This window comes from Suncus etruscus, chromosome 8, assembly GCF_024139225.1.
Source record: "Suncus etruscus isolate mSunEtr1 chromosome 8, mSunEtr1.pri.cur, whole genome shotgun sequence".
NCBI classification, from domain to species: Eukaryota; Metazoa; Chordata; class Mammalia; order Eulipotyphla; family Soricidae; genus Suncus; species Suncus etruscus.
The window spans coordinates 64489159-64507156 of record NC_064855.1 but is presented as its reverse complement, the minus strand read 5'-3'; the positions used below and the strand labels follow the sequence as shown (position 1 = coordinate 64507156).

The following is a 17998-nucleotide window of genomic DNA, read 5'->3' as shown; positions in this document are numbered from 1 at the left end:
TTCCAATATGATCATACAAAAAAAATCAAGAAAGTAAAGAAAAATAATTTTACAGAGGTTATAAATTTACAGTGGTCACAACCTGATCTCAAACTCCTCAAATCAATATATGAATCAATATATGACTACGGAAAAAAATTTTCTACAGAAGTAGTAGTAAGACAATGAAGCCTGGCAATTGGCTCTAGAAATGAGACCAGCAGGGGGAGCTTAAGAACATAAGAAAGATTTCTTAAATCCCCGTGGATTAGCAATTATTATGCTTTGGCTTCTGGGTATGACTATTAGGCTGATTATATCAGTAGCCCACATTGAAAAAAAATTATGAACTTGGTACTAAAACAGTGACAGATGGATTAATATGATTTGACAGACAAACCAAATACATGTCTGTTTGTGACTTTATATCTGAACTGAGACCCCAAGGTCATTTTTTTTTTTTTTTTTTTGGTTTTTGGGCCACACCCGGCGATGCTCAGGGGTTACTCCTGGCTGTCTGCTCAGAAATAGCTCCTGGCAGGCACGGGGACCATGTGGGACACCAGAATTTGAACCAACAAGGTTTTTTTTAACAGATCTAGGTTCACCTTAGTTTTTGCTTGAAGAAAAGATGAAGCCTTACACCACTACCACTGTTACCTGACCCCAAATTCAGAATTATGTTTGAATTTGGGACAATTCAGGCTCCAAGTTGGTTCACATACAAAGAAAGACCTTGAAAGTTATATTTATTGTTTATTTTAATATTTTTATTTATTTGGTTTGGAGGCCACATCCAATGTGTTCAAAGTGACTCCTGTAAGAGCTAAGGGGATCATATGTGGTGCAGGGAATAGCTAGAGATGACCTAATACAGGCAAGTACCTTAAAACCCTGTACTATCTCTCTGGCCCTTGAAAGTAAGTTTGATCACCAAGGAAGCTCCTAGATAACCTTGTTATAACTTTTAATGTTAGGCTGCAGCCAGAGTAGTGATTGGTAAATACTTTGTCTAGGAATAATACCAGTTTAACTAACTGACATTCTACATTTGCCTTTATTACTATTAGTAACCTTCCAATGCCATACATTTTTTTCTCAAAGGTATTTCATGATAAAAATAACATGGAAATGCTTTAACCTCTTAGAGAAAGATAAGATATATACAATGCCATGATAACATTTTATCTTGTAAACCCAGGCCCACATAACTTTAAGTTGGTTCAAACACAGAGGTAAAGAACTCAAATGCCTATCAAACACACAGACACACACCATGAACATCTCTCTACAAAGACCAGCTCTAAGATAGCTCTATCTATAGTAAATCTACTAACCATCCAATCTATCATCGGAACTTCGAGTCACTTCCTAAATTTTACTTTGAGTCCATCAAAACCTCACTTTCCCATTATCCCTCACTTTTTACCGTATCACTGCCACATTTCCAGTGTTAGTTTCTGATTAGTTTTCCAATTAAAATCTCTATTAATAAAACACATTTTTGTTTGATTTTTTTTGTTTGTTTTGGGGCTATACTTGGTGGTGCTCAGGGTTAATTCTGGATCTACACTCAGAAATCACTCCTGGCATGCTCAGGGGGATGTATGTAATGCTGGGGATCGAATTGTGTTGGCTGCATGCAAGGCACTCTACCCACTGTGCTATATCGTTCCAGCCCCTATTACTAGAACAACTTTTTAAAAATTCAATCTGGTTAACTGTTAACAACATCCTTGTTTTCTCACTGACATCAGCTCTTGCTTCTCTTTTGTCTGCCTTCCATCTACCTTAGACTCAGTCTGATTAGGTGTGCCCAAGAAAGTCCAGCTTTTGAAAAGTTCCATGCTTTACTGGTCTTCTCGCCTGGAAAGCTTGTCTTACTTTTTATATGAAATCATTATTTACTCTTCCCAAAAATCTCAGGTCAATTATGTTGCCTGAAAAGGCCCTTCCTGGGCAGCCACTCACTTACTTGAATGCAGGTGCCTGTCTGGACTTTTGGAAGTGCTTGGTGCCTGCTCCCCCTGCCCTTGCCACCAGGTACTATAATTACTGCCTGCAGCTGCTGACTCATCCATCAGGTTCTGAAGACAAAGTCTTGCCTTTATTTCTGTGACTTTATTTCTGTGACTTTCTTTATTTCTTTATTTCTGTGACTCTGAGTAGAAATGGAAATCAAACAGGGAAAACACAGAGGGAAAGAGAAGAAAGTCCACAAAACACAAGGAATATCATAAAGGACACTGGGAAAGACAACATGCAGACAGAAGAAACAAACAAAAAATAAAACAGGAGAAAATAGATCGCAGAAACCAAAGAAGGACAGTGAAAAGCAAGAAAGAATGATCACAATGTAAAATGCTGCAGAAAGGATATGACATAACTGAAAACTGGATGTAGCAACTATCAGGGCACTGGCCATCTCAGGAAAGCAATTTCAGTAGAGTGATAGGGCCAAGCCAAATTGTAGGTAGCTGCAAAGCAAACAGGGAGGTAAAGAGTTTGAAGCAGCTGGGAAAATGATATTCTTTTAAGAAACACTGCTGTTTGCCACAATTTTATTTTATGCTCTGTGAAATAAGCCAGTTACAAAATAACCAATACTGTACACTTCCACTCTTATACTGGTACCAGAGCAGTGAATCTCGATTCAATGTTGGTTGCCAGGGGCAGGGAAACAGGGCACCTGGTGTTCAATGGGTCAGAACAGTGCTTCAATTTTACTAGATTAAAAATGGTCTGGGGATTGATGATGGTGATAGTTGTACTCCTATGGCCAATGAATGACACTTCAATATGACAAGGCTTAGTTTAAACACATCAATCACAACTAAAAAATATAGGGGGAAAAAAAGCATTACTATTAAAGAATAAAATGCAAATCACTATTGTATAAGACATGGCGAACTGAGAGGAGTTTTGTGCGGTTTTTAACACAGGCAAGACAATCAAATATGCCAATAAAATGAGAAAACGAGAAGGTCAAAAGAGAGGCAAGGGCCAGAGAGACAGTACAGGAGGTAAAGCACTTGCCTTGCATGAGACTGCTTTTTACTGTGACCTTGGTTTGAATCCTGGCACCATAACTGGTCCCTCAAGCACTATTAGGGATCAGTCCTGAGCACAGAGTCAAGACCAGCCTTTGAGCTATCTCTGTGTGTGGCCCCCAAAGTCAAACACCTGCCCCCCACCACCCAAAAAAGTAGAGGCAAAAGGAATACTTTTAATGTGAACACCCTGAGGAGTACTAGCATGGCCATGATGCCAGTTGGTCCCTATCCCAGGCAGGAAGTGCGATGAGGGGAGACACAGGAGGACTTGCTTTTTAGGTGAAGGAATATGGAATTAGCAATAAAGAAACTACTATGTAAAAAAAAAATTTTTTTTCTGAAGGGTCAAAGACAGTACAGGAAGTAAGCAGTTTGCCTTAATTGCAGCTGACCCCAGTTTTGACCCCCTCTCCACCTCATGATAACAAAAACAAACAAACAAACAAAAACCTCTAGGAGAGACCTCAAACAGAGCTGGAGTGGCTCTGAGTACCATCTGGCCCATCCAATCCACAATCCAAAAACAAACAAACAACAACAAAAGTAGAAACCAACAAAAACCAAAAAGAGCAGTCATCTGCACATTAGTTCTTCAAATGAGAGATTTGATAACAGAGGGAAAAGGTGGCTTGGGAGAACAGGATATGGTGAAAAGGATGAGGAGTGCAGTGAGGAAAGTTGGGGAATTATGGGGGAAATTAAGAGGTGCTTCAGGGAGTCAGGCTCTAAAGGACAAACCTGAAGATAGTAAAGATTCATTAAGACTTACTGCTTGCATCTCACAGCAGCTCACTCAGCATCTGAGAGCACAAGGAGGGAGCACAAACAGTGAGAGTGAAAGGGAAGGCTGAGTGACAGGGCGGCCCCAGATGATCTAAGAAAAGCAGGTGCTCAGTGGGATGTGTGGAAGGGAAGGACAATCAGGTGGAAACCCGGGGCAGGGGATTAAGGACCTGACTTCTCAACAAGAGCTTGTGTGGTTAAAGCCAGAATTTAGAGAACTGAAGGAGAATGAAGTCGGCGATGAAAACATGAAGATTTCTAAGATGGGACAACTCTGGGTCCCCACGAGTACAGGCATGGCTAGCCAGGGTGATTATAACTAAAAAGAAACATTCAAGGAGGTAAAAATGAACTCTCTCCCCAGGAAATATTTCTGTATGTTCTTCCTCCCAAATAAATAATTAAAAATTTTAAAATGAATTCCATCCTGGATTAAATGTTCCCTTTATGTTTCTCATTCCAGCATTCTTTGCCTCTTTGGGGAAATCCCCTTTGATTTATGTTAATATCCCACTTTATGTCCTCATTTTCTACTTTTGTTCTTTTGTGCCATCTAAACTCAGCATTAATCTTCTTGTATACTAAATCATGGGTGGAAATCTGCAGAAGATACAAAAGCACATTAGAATCACAAATGCAGACAGAGCTCATTTTCCAGGGTCAATAATACACGTTGCAAATTCTAGTATTTATTAGCTTTAATCGTCGTCGTCGTCATCATCATCATCATCATCTATTCAGTCACCATCATCATTTATTCAAGTCCTTCCCATCAGCTATTCAAGTTTTCAAAGGCTAAGCATGGATATTTTATATTTCTATGCTTTTAGTTACTGGTAAAGAAGAACATAAAGTGGTCCTGGGTTTTCAGCTGAATGGAGCCAAAAAAAAAAAAAAAAAAAGTAAAGAGGAACTTATGCTTCATTAGGTAGCCTAGCCTAGCCATCCATGATGAATATTTCCTGTTTCATTTGTGTGGGAAGTGGGAGTTTGTCTTGCACTACATCTTCTCACGCCACAGATGGTGAGGACTGGAAGAGCTCGCCTTTTGGCCTTGTGGTGTTTGCAGTTGTTACATAGGTGTCAGGATCTCATTAACTCATGAAAATTACCCTTCTCGAATGCAGAATGACAGAAAACCAAGTCATCAATATTTGCGAACTAAATAGTTCTTGGTTTGAGTGAAGTAAAGCAGAAAATGCTGGCTATTATATCCTACTGCATCATTCCAACTCACTTAAGTATAATGCATACGTTTCCATAAGGCCAGATTGCTCTGTCATTTACACAACATATCTGAACAAAGAGCATACAGTACTTAACAGCAGCACATGTGATAGCAGCACATGGAGGCTGTGTTTTATAAGTCTCACCTGTGTGTCCTCTGAAGGTTGTGACCAGGTTGCAGTTGTCTTGCTCTAGCTTTAGGATGGTTACTTGGCCAGAGTGGTCACCGATAAACACATGTCGGGTTTCAACATCAAATCTATCATATAATCATTAAGGATTATTTCTCTTATTTCAGTGAACAGACTTAAAATAAAAAGCACAAATGTAAGAAAAAAGTGCAAATCCCATATGAGGAAAACTAACAAGATTTTAATGTACACAAAAGTGAATGTGATAAAAAAGAAAGACAAGGGGGGCCGAAGAGATAGCATGGAGGTAGGGCATTTGCCTTGCATGCAGAAGGACGGTGGTTCAAATCCCGGCATCCCATGTGGTCCCCCGAGCCTGCCAGGAGCGATTTCTGAGTGTAGAGCCAGGAGTAACCCCTGAGTGCTGCTGAGTATGACCCACCACCCCCCCAAAAGGAAGACATAGTAGTGTTGAGTGTTGACCAGTAAAATTCAATATGAATTTTATAGATTATTAATTTATATATTTATATATTATTTTAGTATATATTTTATTGTATATATTATTTTATATTATCTATAGATCCATTTTATGCATCTATAAATTTTAGATAAACTCTAATAGCAACATGACTTTACTGTAGAGCTACATGTTAATTCTAAAGAACATATTAAAAATATTAAGAAGCAGCATACACATATCACAAATGGTCCAAATTTCTAATATAAAAAAAGCAATCAAGAAGAAAGAGACCACAACTTTAACAGAAAAAAATGGACAAGTTACATAAATAGATATAATTCATAAAGAAATGAAGTGTCAGAGAGACAAATCAAAGGGCTGGAGCATATAATTTTCATGTTGGAAACTCAAGCTCAGTCCTTGGCACTGCATGGCCCCTCAAAAACTGCTGAGTGAGGGAAGGAGGGAAGAAAGTGGAGAGAAGGGGAAGAGAAGGAAGGAAAGGGAAAGAGAAAGAAGAAGAAAAAAGGAGGAGGAAGATGGTGTTGTGTAAAAAGGGAAGCAAACCTAGGTGCATCTTTTGAAAGTCAGGCATGGTGTCTGAAGGCAAGAATTTAAGAAGGTTCCCATGATTAACTGCAGACTGGATCTCTGGAACTTAACTGTACAGCAATATAGCACATACTATATATCTACTTTTCTTCTAAGTGTCTGGAATTTTGGTATATGCCAGGCAAAATATGAAGAAGCCAAGGTACTAATACAATATCAATATACTAATATCAAGAAGCCAAGGTACAAAATCACAACTTAGCTTCCTGATGATAATGCCTAACAATTGTACAAATAGAGAACTATCCCAGAGACACACAAGCCCCAAAACAAAAAGCCTGAAGGTTTGTACTCCACATTATTTTAATTGCTAAAGTTTGAAAACAACCCCAAAGTTCATTAAAGGGGGACTTAAAAAATTAGTGATCTCCAGCTAATCAGTTAGAAAATACTGCAGCTGAGAAAAAAAAAACCCACAAATAAGAAAGAGTTTGGGCTAAAGAAATAGCTTAAAATGCTGGAGTCTGTGCTTTGAATGTAGAAGGCCTGAGTTTAATCTACAGCATCACATGGTCCTATAAGCACAGTTGGGAGCTAACCACAGGCACCCGTAGTGTGGGTGTGGAGTGGGTGGAACCAATAAACAAATCAGTAGAATTCCATCTAAAAAATCAAAATAAACAAAGCCCACAAAGACCTCCATATACTAACAGGAGTAATTTCCAGGTTACATTGTAAAGTAGGTGGGGGAGGAAGAGGGAGAGGAGAAAACCTTGAGTTTCGATGCTACCTAACCCTTTATAAGGAGAAAAGCAGAAGCATGTGGAAAATATTTAGAAAACAAAGCACCACTAGGACAAAACAAGCTCTAAAATAATAGTTACTAGAGGAGGGAAGAAAGAAGTTTGAGGACAGAGACTGCAGTGACTCCTTGTTTGCTAAGAAGTTTCATTTTGAAATCTCGTAATTATTTCTGCATTATTAACAATATTTATAAAACTAAAGAAATAACTAAAAACAAAGCTAAACAAATGACCCAACTATCAAATAAGTGAATTGTCTGCACAGCTGAAATTAATTAACTTTGCAGCATTTTGATTGCTTACTGTTAGTAAAACATATTTTAAGGAGAACTTCAAAGAAATCTAAAATGTCATTCAATAATTTATTATAAATCACTATTAATATTTTGAAATAATTTAGGCATACCATGTGATGTACATATGTTAATGTTTAGGAAATATAATTGGAACATAAAATAAAAAAATCAAAACCTATGGTACTAAATTTGAATTAAAGATAATAAATGTTTTTTTTTCTTTTCAAAAGATAGTACAGGGGTCAGAGAAACAGTACAGGTAAGGTGCCTGCTTTGCATGTGGCTAACCTGAGTTAAATTCTTGGCACCACATATGGTTCCCCAAGCACCATCAGGAATGATTCTTTATTACAGAGCCAGGAGTAAACCCTAAGCAAAGCTGGATGATATAGTTCCAAACCCCTGCAAAAACAAACAAACAAACAAAAAACACATGATTGCTTTTAGGATTGGGACCACAAAAAAGTAGTTAACACATGTACGACAGGGGCCAGAGAGATAGCATTGAGGTAAGGCATTTGCCTTGCATACAGAAGGACGGAGGTTCAAATCCTGGCATCCCATATGGTCCCCCGGGCCTGCCAGGAGTGATTTCTGAGCGTAGAACCAGGAGTAACCCCTGAGCGCTGCCGGGTGTGACCCAAAACCCAAAACCAAAAAAAAAAAAAAGTACCATAGCTCAGTTAATTAATTTAAAAAGAAAGAGAATTCCAATATGTAGGATAAAAATAAAAGCGCAGAAAACTTTTAACTGATACCATAGAAATAGCAAGAAGAATAAGGAACAATTATGTATAATTTTATGACAAAATGTTGGAAAATCTAGAAATGAAAAATTATTATAAATTTAATTTATAACCTATAAAGAATGAATCAAAAGGAAATAGAAAACAGGTTTCCACCTAAAAGAAAACAAATAGAACCAGTTTGTCTTACTAATGAGTTCTACAAAATGTTATGATTTCACATAAGCTTTCCAAGCACTTATCAAAAATTAAGTGAACTATTACAAACATATTTTATGTCAACATTAACCTATAACAAAAGGAAATGTAGAGATAATAAAAAAGGGAAATTACATGCTAATATTTCTGAACAGAGATGCAGAGATCTCAACAAAATAAAACTAAATTTAATAAAGTAGCACACATTATAAAGAGGTGGAATTTGACCTACAGATTTAAGGATGGTTCAACTTAAACAAATCAGTTCATGAAATATAGTAACACACTGACAAAAGTAAACAGAAAACCTATACAATATTATTGGTATATGCAGAGAAAGCTTTTGATAAGATTCAGCATTCACTTTATGATTAAAATTCTCAACAAAATGGGAGTGATAAATTGCAGGGGATAGCTCAATGGCTTAGAATGCCTTAATAGCTAGGAACAAACAATAAACAACAACAAAAGCAAAAGACTTTCACATCAAAAACTGTAGTACTACTCAAAGAAATAGAAGACAAAGAGATGGAAAGATTTTTGCTCATCAATAGGAAAAATTAATTTGATAGAAAAATCAATGTGGGGGCCGGAGAGATAGTATGGAGGTAAGGTGTTTACCTTGCATGCAGAAAGTCAGTGGTTCGAATCCCAGCATCCCATATGGTCCCCTGAGCCTGCCAGGAGTAACCACTGAGTGTTGCTGGGTGTGACCCACCCCCCAAAAAAGAAAAATCAATGTGATTTAGAATATTTAGAACAAATGTTACTAAAATTTTGAAATGAAATCACAAATGATCTCAAATAATCAAAGCAATCTGAGACACAAAGAAAACAGAGGTATCAGATGTATCAACTTCAAATTATGCTATAAAGATATCAGTACCTTAGGGTACATGACACAATCCATGGATCAAATGAATAGAACTGAGAAGCATAATTAAAATTATCACATATATAGGGCCCGGAAAGATGGCACAGCGGCGTTTGCCTTGCAGGCAGCCGATCCAGGACCAAAGGTAGTTGGTTCGAATCCCGGTGTCCTATATGGTCCCCCGTGCCTGCCAGGAGCTATTTCTGAGCAGACAGCCAGGAGTAACCCCTGAGCAATGCCGGGTTTGGCCCAAAAACAAACAAACAAACAAAAAATTATCACATATATAAACAGTTAGCTTATAGCAAAGTAATTAAAAGTAGAATATAAAAAGTGTTTGAACAAATGGTACTGGAAAAATGAATATTAATTGGGGCCAGAGAGATAGCATAGTGGTATGGCATTTGTCTTGCATGCAGCCGATCCAGGATGGTCAGTGGTTCGAATCCAAGCATTCCATATGGTTCCCTGGGCCTGCCAGGAGCGATTTCTGAGCACATAGCAGGAGTAACTCCTGAACACCACTGGGTGTGACCCAAAAATAAAATAAAAATAAATAAATGAATATTAATAATGCAGAAGAATGAAATTGGATTACTCTCACACAACTTGTGAGAGATAACTAAAATTAACTAGAAGTTAACTAAGTATAGTTTAGAGATTCCAAGTAGAAATAGATATTAGGGGCCGGAGAGATAGCACAGTGGCGTTTGTCTTGCAAGCAGCTGATCCAGGACCTAAGGTGGTTGGTTCGAATCCCGGCGTCCTATATGGTCCCCTGTGCCTGCCAGGAGCTATTTCTGAGCAGATAGCCAGGAGTAACCCCTGAGCAACGCCAGGTTTGGCCCAAAAACAAACAAACAAACAAACAAAAAAAGAAAATAGATATTAGACTTAATACCATAAAATACGTCTAAGAAAATATGCAGTATTGACATCAGGGATGTATGTCTTCAGGAATTCAACTAAAAAGGCAAGAGAAATTAATTAAATAAATAAATAGGAATATAAATAAAAATGTTTATCGCCCAGAAGAAGAAGCTATTATTAAAACAAAGACATCTTACTGAATGGAAGAAAGTATTCACACATCATATATCTGAGAAAGGTATAATTATAAAATAAAACCTAAAAAGTAAAACAACTCTATCAAAAAATGGGAATAAAAGCTGAAAGACACTTCACCAAATAAGATACACAGATAGCTTATAGACATTGAAAAAAATGTTCACCATCACTTTTTACTGTGGAAAGCAAAACAATAAAGCCAGAGACAAGCGTTAAACAGAGGTGGGGAGTGGTGTGATACCTATACACTTCAAATGGGCATGTAACTTAGCCCAGCTTTTTGGAAAAACAGCATGGGAATTTCTCGAAAAATTACAATTAGATACAGCAATCACCGAAACATCCAATACTTCTAGGTATTTGTACAAAGAACACAAAGCATTCATTTGAAAAGATGTGTAAATAACTATGCTCATCTCAATGCTATTTATTATAGCCAAGATCTGGGAACAACCAAAATGATAAAAAGAAAAAACAAAAGAGGAAAATGATGTGGAATATTGTGGTGCTATAAGCAAAGGTGAAATCCTGTCTTTTGCTACAATGTGGAGAGACCTATAGGGGTTCATTCTAAGAGAAATAAGAGAGAAGGAACAAGGCTCACATCAAATAATCTTACTCAGATGTGAAATATAAAAAAAAATTAAGCAAGGGAACACACAACCCCACATAAAAACATAAAAACCTTTGGACTTTGAATTGAGGTTACTAGAAGAGGAGAAAGAGTGTCCAATAAGTAAAATGCTATTGCTACTGAAGTGGGAGATACAGTATGTGACGTGCAGTTTGAAGATGTATAAAAAGTATATCCCTAAAATAGCCTTAATTTAAAAAAAAAAATTGAAGAGGAGAGGGAGGGGGGGAGGAGGAGGAGGAGGAGGAATGTCTCAAAAATTAAGGAAACAACCAATTCTAGCAAGGTCATATCAAAAAGACATTGGAGAAAATATGATAAAGTCATTGAAATCAAAGGTGGAGCAATTTGAGCATTGAAAAAAAACACCAATATAGATTCAAGGTGAGCACAATGCTTAGGGAAATCCAGGCACTGGCTATGGGGCACACCAGCAAGAAAGGCCTCAACAACAAAGGCACCGCCAGCTTACCCATCCTTACAAAGCCACAAGATAATCTCTTACTCACATAAACTCCAAAGACCTCCCTGGCAGCAGGGAAGACTGAAAATGACATAGTAAAGAAGCACCCTGAGATACAAAAGCAACCATTATAAAGCAGCACAGTTCTAAAGTAGCACTCCTTGTGGCGGAATACTGCAATTCTGAAACCTCAATCAGTCAGTACTAATCCCATATTTAAACTCTCTGAAATGGAGTTGAGAGTGTAAATGCATGGGATATTCAATAAGCTCAAAGAACCAATAAACAGAATGCCAATAAAACAGAGGCAGATAGGAGAGCATAAATAAGAAAAATACAATCAGAAATCTAAGAGCTGAAAAACTTGGTAAATGAAATGAAAAATTCACTGTGATGCCTAACTAGCAGAGTAACAGCTGCTGAGGACAGAATCAGTGAGCTGGAAGATGAAATGCAAAAAACCTTCAGATAACAACAAAAGATGAGAAAAAAGTCTCGAAATAATGAACAGAAGATGAAAAAAATCCTCAATATAAAGATGAGTTTTGGGATAAATTCAACGAAAACAACGTAAGAATCACCGGAGTCCAAAAAGCCAGGAAAAAAAAATAATATGAAGAAGAAATAGGCAGAGACATCATTGCTGAGAAGTTCCCAAAACTGAAGAGTGCATGCATGCAAGTACATTCTGGATGTCCAAAAAGTATCAACTAAAAGAGATCCAAATAAAGGCACCCCAAGGCACATTCTAGTCACAATGATAGATACAGAATACTGAAAACAGAAAGATCAAAAAAGAAAATTACATATAAAGGAACATCCTTAAGATTTACAGCAGATTTATTACAAACAATTATTCAGGCCTGAATGTAGAGGTGGTATCCCACTTAAAAAAAAAAGTTAATGTCTCACCAAGAATATTTCATCCAAACAGACTCTTATTCAGATTTGAAGGAACAATACACAACTTCAGAGATAAACAACAACTCAGGAACTTTGCAACTCAAAACCAACTTTAAAAGAACTGAAGGGGCTATGTTAAGGCAAGTCAAACCCCACAAAAATAACAAATGTTTATAAAAAAGATAGCACAAAATTCCAAGACAACAATCTCTCTCAATATCAATGGACTCAATGCACCAATTAAGAGACATAGAGTAGCAAAATGAATCAGAAAACTGAATCCATCATCCGGCTGCCTACAAGAAACATATTAGAATAGCCAGAGCTGGGGCTGGAGAGATAGCATGGAGGTAGGGCGTTTGCCTTTCATGCAGGAGGTCATCGGTTCAAATCCCAGTGCCCCATAAGGTCCCCTGTGCCTGCCAGGAGCAATTTCTGAGCCTGGAGCCAGGAATAACCCCTGAGCACTGCCGGGTGTGACCCAAAAACCACAAAAAAAAAAAAAAAAAAAAAAAAAGAATAGCCAGAGCAAACATAGACTCAAAGACAAAGATTAGAAGACAATCCTTCAAGGATACTATTCCCTTAAAAAGACAGGGGTGGCCATACTAGTATCAGACAACATAAACGTCAGGCTCATAAAAGTTATGACAGAGAGGGTCATGTTTTATTAATCAAACTGTATGTACATCAGGAAGAAGCACACTCCTAAAAATATATGAACTCAATGAGCGACCAGCAAATACTTATAATAATTGCTAACAGACTTGAATAAAGACATCAATAGCAATACAGTAGTAGTTGGGAGTCTTCAAGATTGCTCTGTCACCTTTTGTTATATCAACTACGCTAAAACTTAACAAAGATATACTGGCTTTGAAGGAGAAGATGGAAGAAAGTGTGTTAAAAGATATATAGGGCTTTCTGTCCCTCAAAAGCTGAATCCACAACTCTTTTCAAATGTACCTGGGATATTCTCCAAGATATACAACATGCTGGAATTATATCAAGAAAATAAAAAAATGTATCATCTATATTCTCAGACCATGATGCATTGAAAATAGAAGTGAACTACAAATAGAAACAGAGAAATACCTTTAATATCTGGAAATTAAACAGTCCACTACTGAATAACCAGTGGGTCAGAGAGGAAATCAAGAGATTCCTGGAAACAAATAAGAATGAGGACCTGACTTATCAGAATTTGTGGAACAGAGCAAAAGATATATTAAGAGAACAATTCATAGCTTTGCAGGTCTTCATCAGGAAGGAAGGACCTACATAATCACACAACTTAGGAAGTTGGAAAAATGACCAATAAACTGAGCTGAAAGCAGGGAGGAGGAAGGAAATAATAAAACTCAAAGCAAAAATTAACTAACTGGAAACTCCAGAAACAATTTAAAAGATCAATGAAAGCATGAGTTGGTTCTTTGAAAAAAGATAAACAAGATAGATAAACCATTCGAGTGTGTGAGTGTGAAAGAGAAAGAACATTAATAAAATGAATCAGAAATGAAAGAGGTGGTCCCAACAGACAATACAGAAATTCAAGGAATAATCGGAGATTATTTTGAAAATCTGTATGGCACAAAATAAGAGAAGCTAAAAAAATGAATAAATCTTTGGGCTCCTGTAAACTCCTAAAGTTTAACCAAGATGATGTGGAATATCTGAACAACGCTATCAATTTTTCTGTTTTTTTTTGTTTTGTTTTGGCCACACCCAGCAGCACTCAGGGGTTGCTCCTGGCAGGCTGGGGTGGGGATCATTATCTGGGATGCCGGCATTGAATCAGGGTCTGTCCTAGGTTAGCTGCGTCCAAGGCAAATGCCCTACCACTGTGTTATTACTCTGGCCCACAACCCAATCACTTTTGAGGAAACTGAAATGGTTATTAAAAAGGCTTCCCCCAACTCTAAAAAAAAAAAAAAAAAAAAAGATAAGATAAGAAACAAAAGGCTCATCCCAGAAGGATTCAATAGTGAATTCTTCTGACTCCCAGTTTCTATGAAGTTAACATCATTCTGATATCAAAAGCAGACAGAGACACCATATGAGAGAGAGAGAGAGAGAGAGAGAGAGAGAGAGAGAGAGAGAGAGAGAGAGAGACTTACAGGCTTATATCCTTGATGAAACAGATGCAAAGAATCTCAACATACTAGTAGAATTACAATTCATCAAACTGGTCAAACATAATAACCAAATAGAATACATTCGTGGAGTGTAAGGATAACTTAACATATAGAAGTTGATCAACATAATACACCATATCAATAAAATAAAAATATAAGTCATATGATCATATCAATAGATACACCGAAAGCATTTTACAAGACCTATTATAAAGCTCTCAACAAGATGGGGATTGAAGGAACTTTCCCCAATATAATTATAACCATTTACTATAAGCCCTCAGAAAAACATTATACTAAATGGGGAAAAACTAAAAGTAAAAACCTTTCTCCTAAAATCTAGCATAAGACGTTTGCCTACTCTTGTCACTTCTACTTAATATAGTACTGGCATCACTATTAGGTGAGAAAAATATATCAAGGCCATTCAGATAGGAAAGAAGTCAAGCTTTCACTGTTTTTAGATGGCATGGTACTATATTTAGAAAATCTAAAAGACACTACAAAAAAGCTTCCAGAAACAATAGATTTATATAGTAATGTGGCAGGCTACAAAAGTAATGCACAGAAGTCCATGATTTTCCCATACACAAACAATGAAAGAGAAAAAAAAAAACATTATAAAACAATCCCGTTCACAAAAGTGCCTCAGAAAATCAAGTACCTTGGAATCAACTTAACGAAAGTGATGCAAGACATATACCCCAAAAAACTACAAAACAGCACTTCATGGTATAAAAGAGGATATATGAGGAAATAGAAACACAAGCCCTGATCATATACTGGAAAGATAGATTAACAACATTAATATGGTAATTCTACCCAAAGCATTACACAGAATCAGTGTAGTTCCTATAAGGATACCCATGATATATTTCAAAGAATAGACCAAACACTTCTGAAATTCATAAGAAACAATAAACTTCACAAATAGCTAGAGAAATCCTTGGAACAAAGATGAGGACATCATCTTTCTCAACTTTAAACTGTACTACAAAGCATTTGTCATTAAAAAGGCATGGTATTGGAATAAAGACAGACTTTGAGATCAGTGAAATAGAACTGAATATCCTAAGACAGACCTCCAAGTATACGATATGTTGACTTTTGATAAAGGATCAAAATATTGAGGTGGAGAATGGAAATTCTTTTCAACAAGTGGTGCTGGGATAACCTGGTCAGTTAATTCCAAGAAACTAAACTCGGACCTCTTCCTGACACCAAGCACAAAGGTCAAATCAAAATGGATTATTAGACCTTGATATCAGACCTGAAACCATAAGGTATATCATGGCAGAACTCTTTACTACAATGAAGCTAAGGGTACGATGAAACAACAGTGACCGAACAAGTGGAAGCAAAGAAAAACAGATGGGATTACATTCAGTTAAGAAGCTTCTGTATTTCAAAGGAAACGAACACCAGGATCAAAGACTGCCAACCTAATGTAACAATTCACTCAATATCCATCAGATAAGGGGTTAATATCTAAGATATATAAAGCACCAGTAGAACTTAACAAGAAAAAAACATCTAATCCCACCAAACAATGTAAAGAAGAGATAACAAACATTTCCTCAAAGAAGAAATATAGATGGCCAAAAGGCATATGAAAAAATGCTCTACATCATTAATGATCAGGGAGATGTAAATCAAAACTATAATGCAACATCACCTCACCTCACACCACAGATACTGGCACACATCAAGAAGAATAAGAGCTATTGCAGATGCTGGGAGAAAGGGACTCCCATTCACTGCTGGTGAAATGTCGACTGATCCAGCCTTTTTGTAAAAAAAAAAAAATATATGGGTATTCCTTAAAAAATTAGAAATTCAGCTCCCAAATGACCCAACAAAACTGTTCTTGCTAATATTCCCTAGAAGCCCAAAACACAATGCAGAAAAGCCCTCTGCACTCCTATGTTCTTTGCAGCGCTATTAACAATAGCCAGAATCTGGACATAAAGTGTCCAAGAGTAGATGTGTAGATTAAAGGGTGTGTAGATTAAAAAAGGTGTAGATTAAAGGATGTGTAGATTAAAAGATGTGCAGACTAAAGGTACATCTCCACAGTCAAATACTACACAGCTGTTAGAAAAAATAAAGTCATGAAATTTGTTTATATATGGATAAATAGGGAGAGTATTAACCTGATCAAAGTAAGTCAGAGGGATAGTTTAGAATTAAAATGATCATATTCATTTGTGTGATTAAAAAAATAATATGGTAATAATACCCTAAGACAATATATCTGGGGGTCAGAAAGACTTGTCCATGGTAAGACACTTGCCACAAAAAGTACAAGAATGCAGGTAGGGCAGAGAAAGGAACCACTATGACAATGATAGTTGAAAATGACCACTCTAGGCAAGAACTAGGTGCTGAAAGGAGGTTAAGTGATATATATGGTACACCTTCGGTAACAATATTGCAAAACATAGTGCTTCAAAGGGGAAAAAGGAAGAGAAAGAAAGAGAAGGGTGTCTGCTATAGAGGCAGGCAGGAGGGAGGGCAAGAAGAGTAGGAAGTAAACTGGGGCACTGGTGGCAGATGTGCACGGTGAAGGGATGGGTGCTGGTCACTGTATGACTGAAACTCAATCCTGAATAACTTCATAGTTGTATCTCACAACAATTCAATTAAAATTTTATTTTAAAATAATTTAAGTCAGGGGCTGGCGAGGTAGCGCTAGAGGTAAGGTGTCTGCCTTGCAAGTGCTAGCCAAGGAAGGACCGGGGTTTGATCCCCCGGCGTCCCATATTGTCCCCACAAGCCAGGGGCAATTTCTGAGCGCTTAGCCAGGAGTAACCCCTGAGCATCAAATGGGTGTGGCCTGAAAAACAAAAAAAATTTTTTTAAGTCAATAATTGAAAAAAGTGAAATAGTTAAAAGACAATGTATTGAAACATACTGCCTATATAATCAAATAAACCGAACAAACTCTATGAATATATAATAATGGACAAAAAGATACTATTTAGTAAAAACCAGGGCACTAAATATCTATTATAAAAATAAGCATTACATAGAAATAATTAAGACTCTATCTCTTTTTCCTCATTGCATTTCAAGGTGACTAAACAGTTCTATGAAATAAGTGAAAGTTCTAATTCATACAAAAATATCAACTAATACATGGGGGTGAGGAAAAGGAGTGACAGGATTATAAAACCACTATTTAGCAAGCCTAATAAAAATACTGGCTGAGACAAAGATCAGCAGTGGATGAAACCATTCAGTAAAAGGCCGATGGGAGGACTGAACAGTGAGGAAGTGCTGTCACCATCTGCAAGCCCCATACATCTCAGTCCTGCAGAAGGGCAGCTGTGGGGCCCGGAGAGATAGCACAGCGGCGTTTGCCTTGCAAGCAGCCGATCCAGGACCCAAGGTGGTTGGTTCGAACCCCGGTGTCCCATATGGTCCTCGTGCCCGCCAGGAGCTATTTCCGAGCAGACAGCCAGGAGTAACCTTTGAGCACTGCCGGGTGTGGCCCAAAAACCAAAAACCAAAAACAAAAAAAAAAAAAAAAAGAAGGGCAGCTGTGACCTGAAATTATGAGTCTCCTGCAGGGAAGGAATATGAAGCATAAGCACCATGATCCAGACTCTTACTAACAGTGAATCAAAACTGAATCAACACTTTAAGGTCAGTTTCTAGTTTACAGAAAAACAGAGATTGGTTAGGCAG

General features: G+C 37.3%; 1 protein-coding gene across 1 annotated transcript in view; it reads right to left on the bottom strand.

Annotated features, from left to right (window-relative positions):
• Positions 1-17998, bottom strand: part of WDFY2 (WD repeat and FYVE domain containing 2) — a 236699-nt gene that overhangs the window by 36341 nt on the left and 182360 nt on the right. Inside the window, exon 6 of the mRNA XM_049778481.1 lies at positions 5189-5301. Within this exon, the coding sequence (XP_049634438.1) occupies positions 5189-5301 (113 nt within the window). The remainder of the gene's footprint in view (positions 1-5188; positions 5302-17998) is intronic.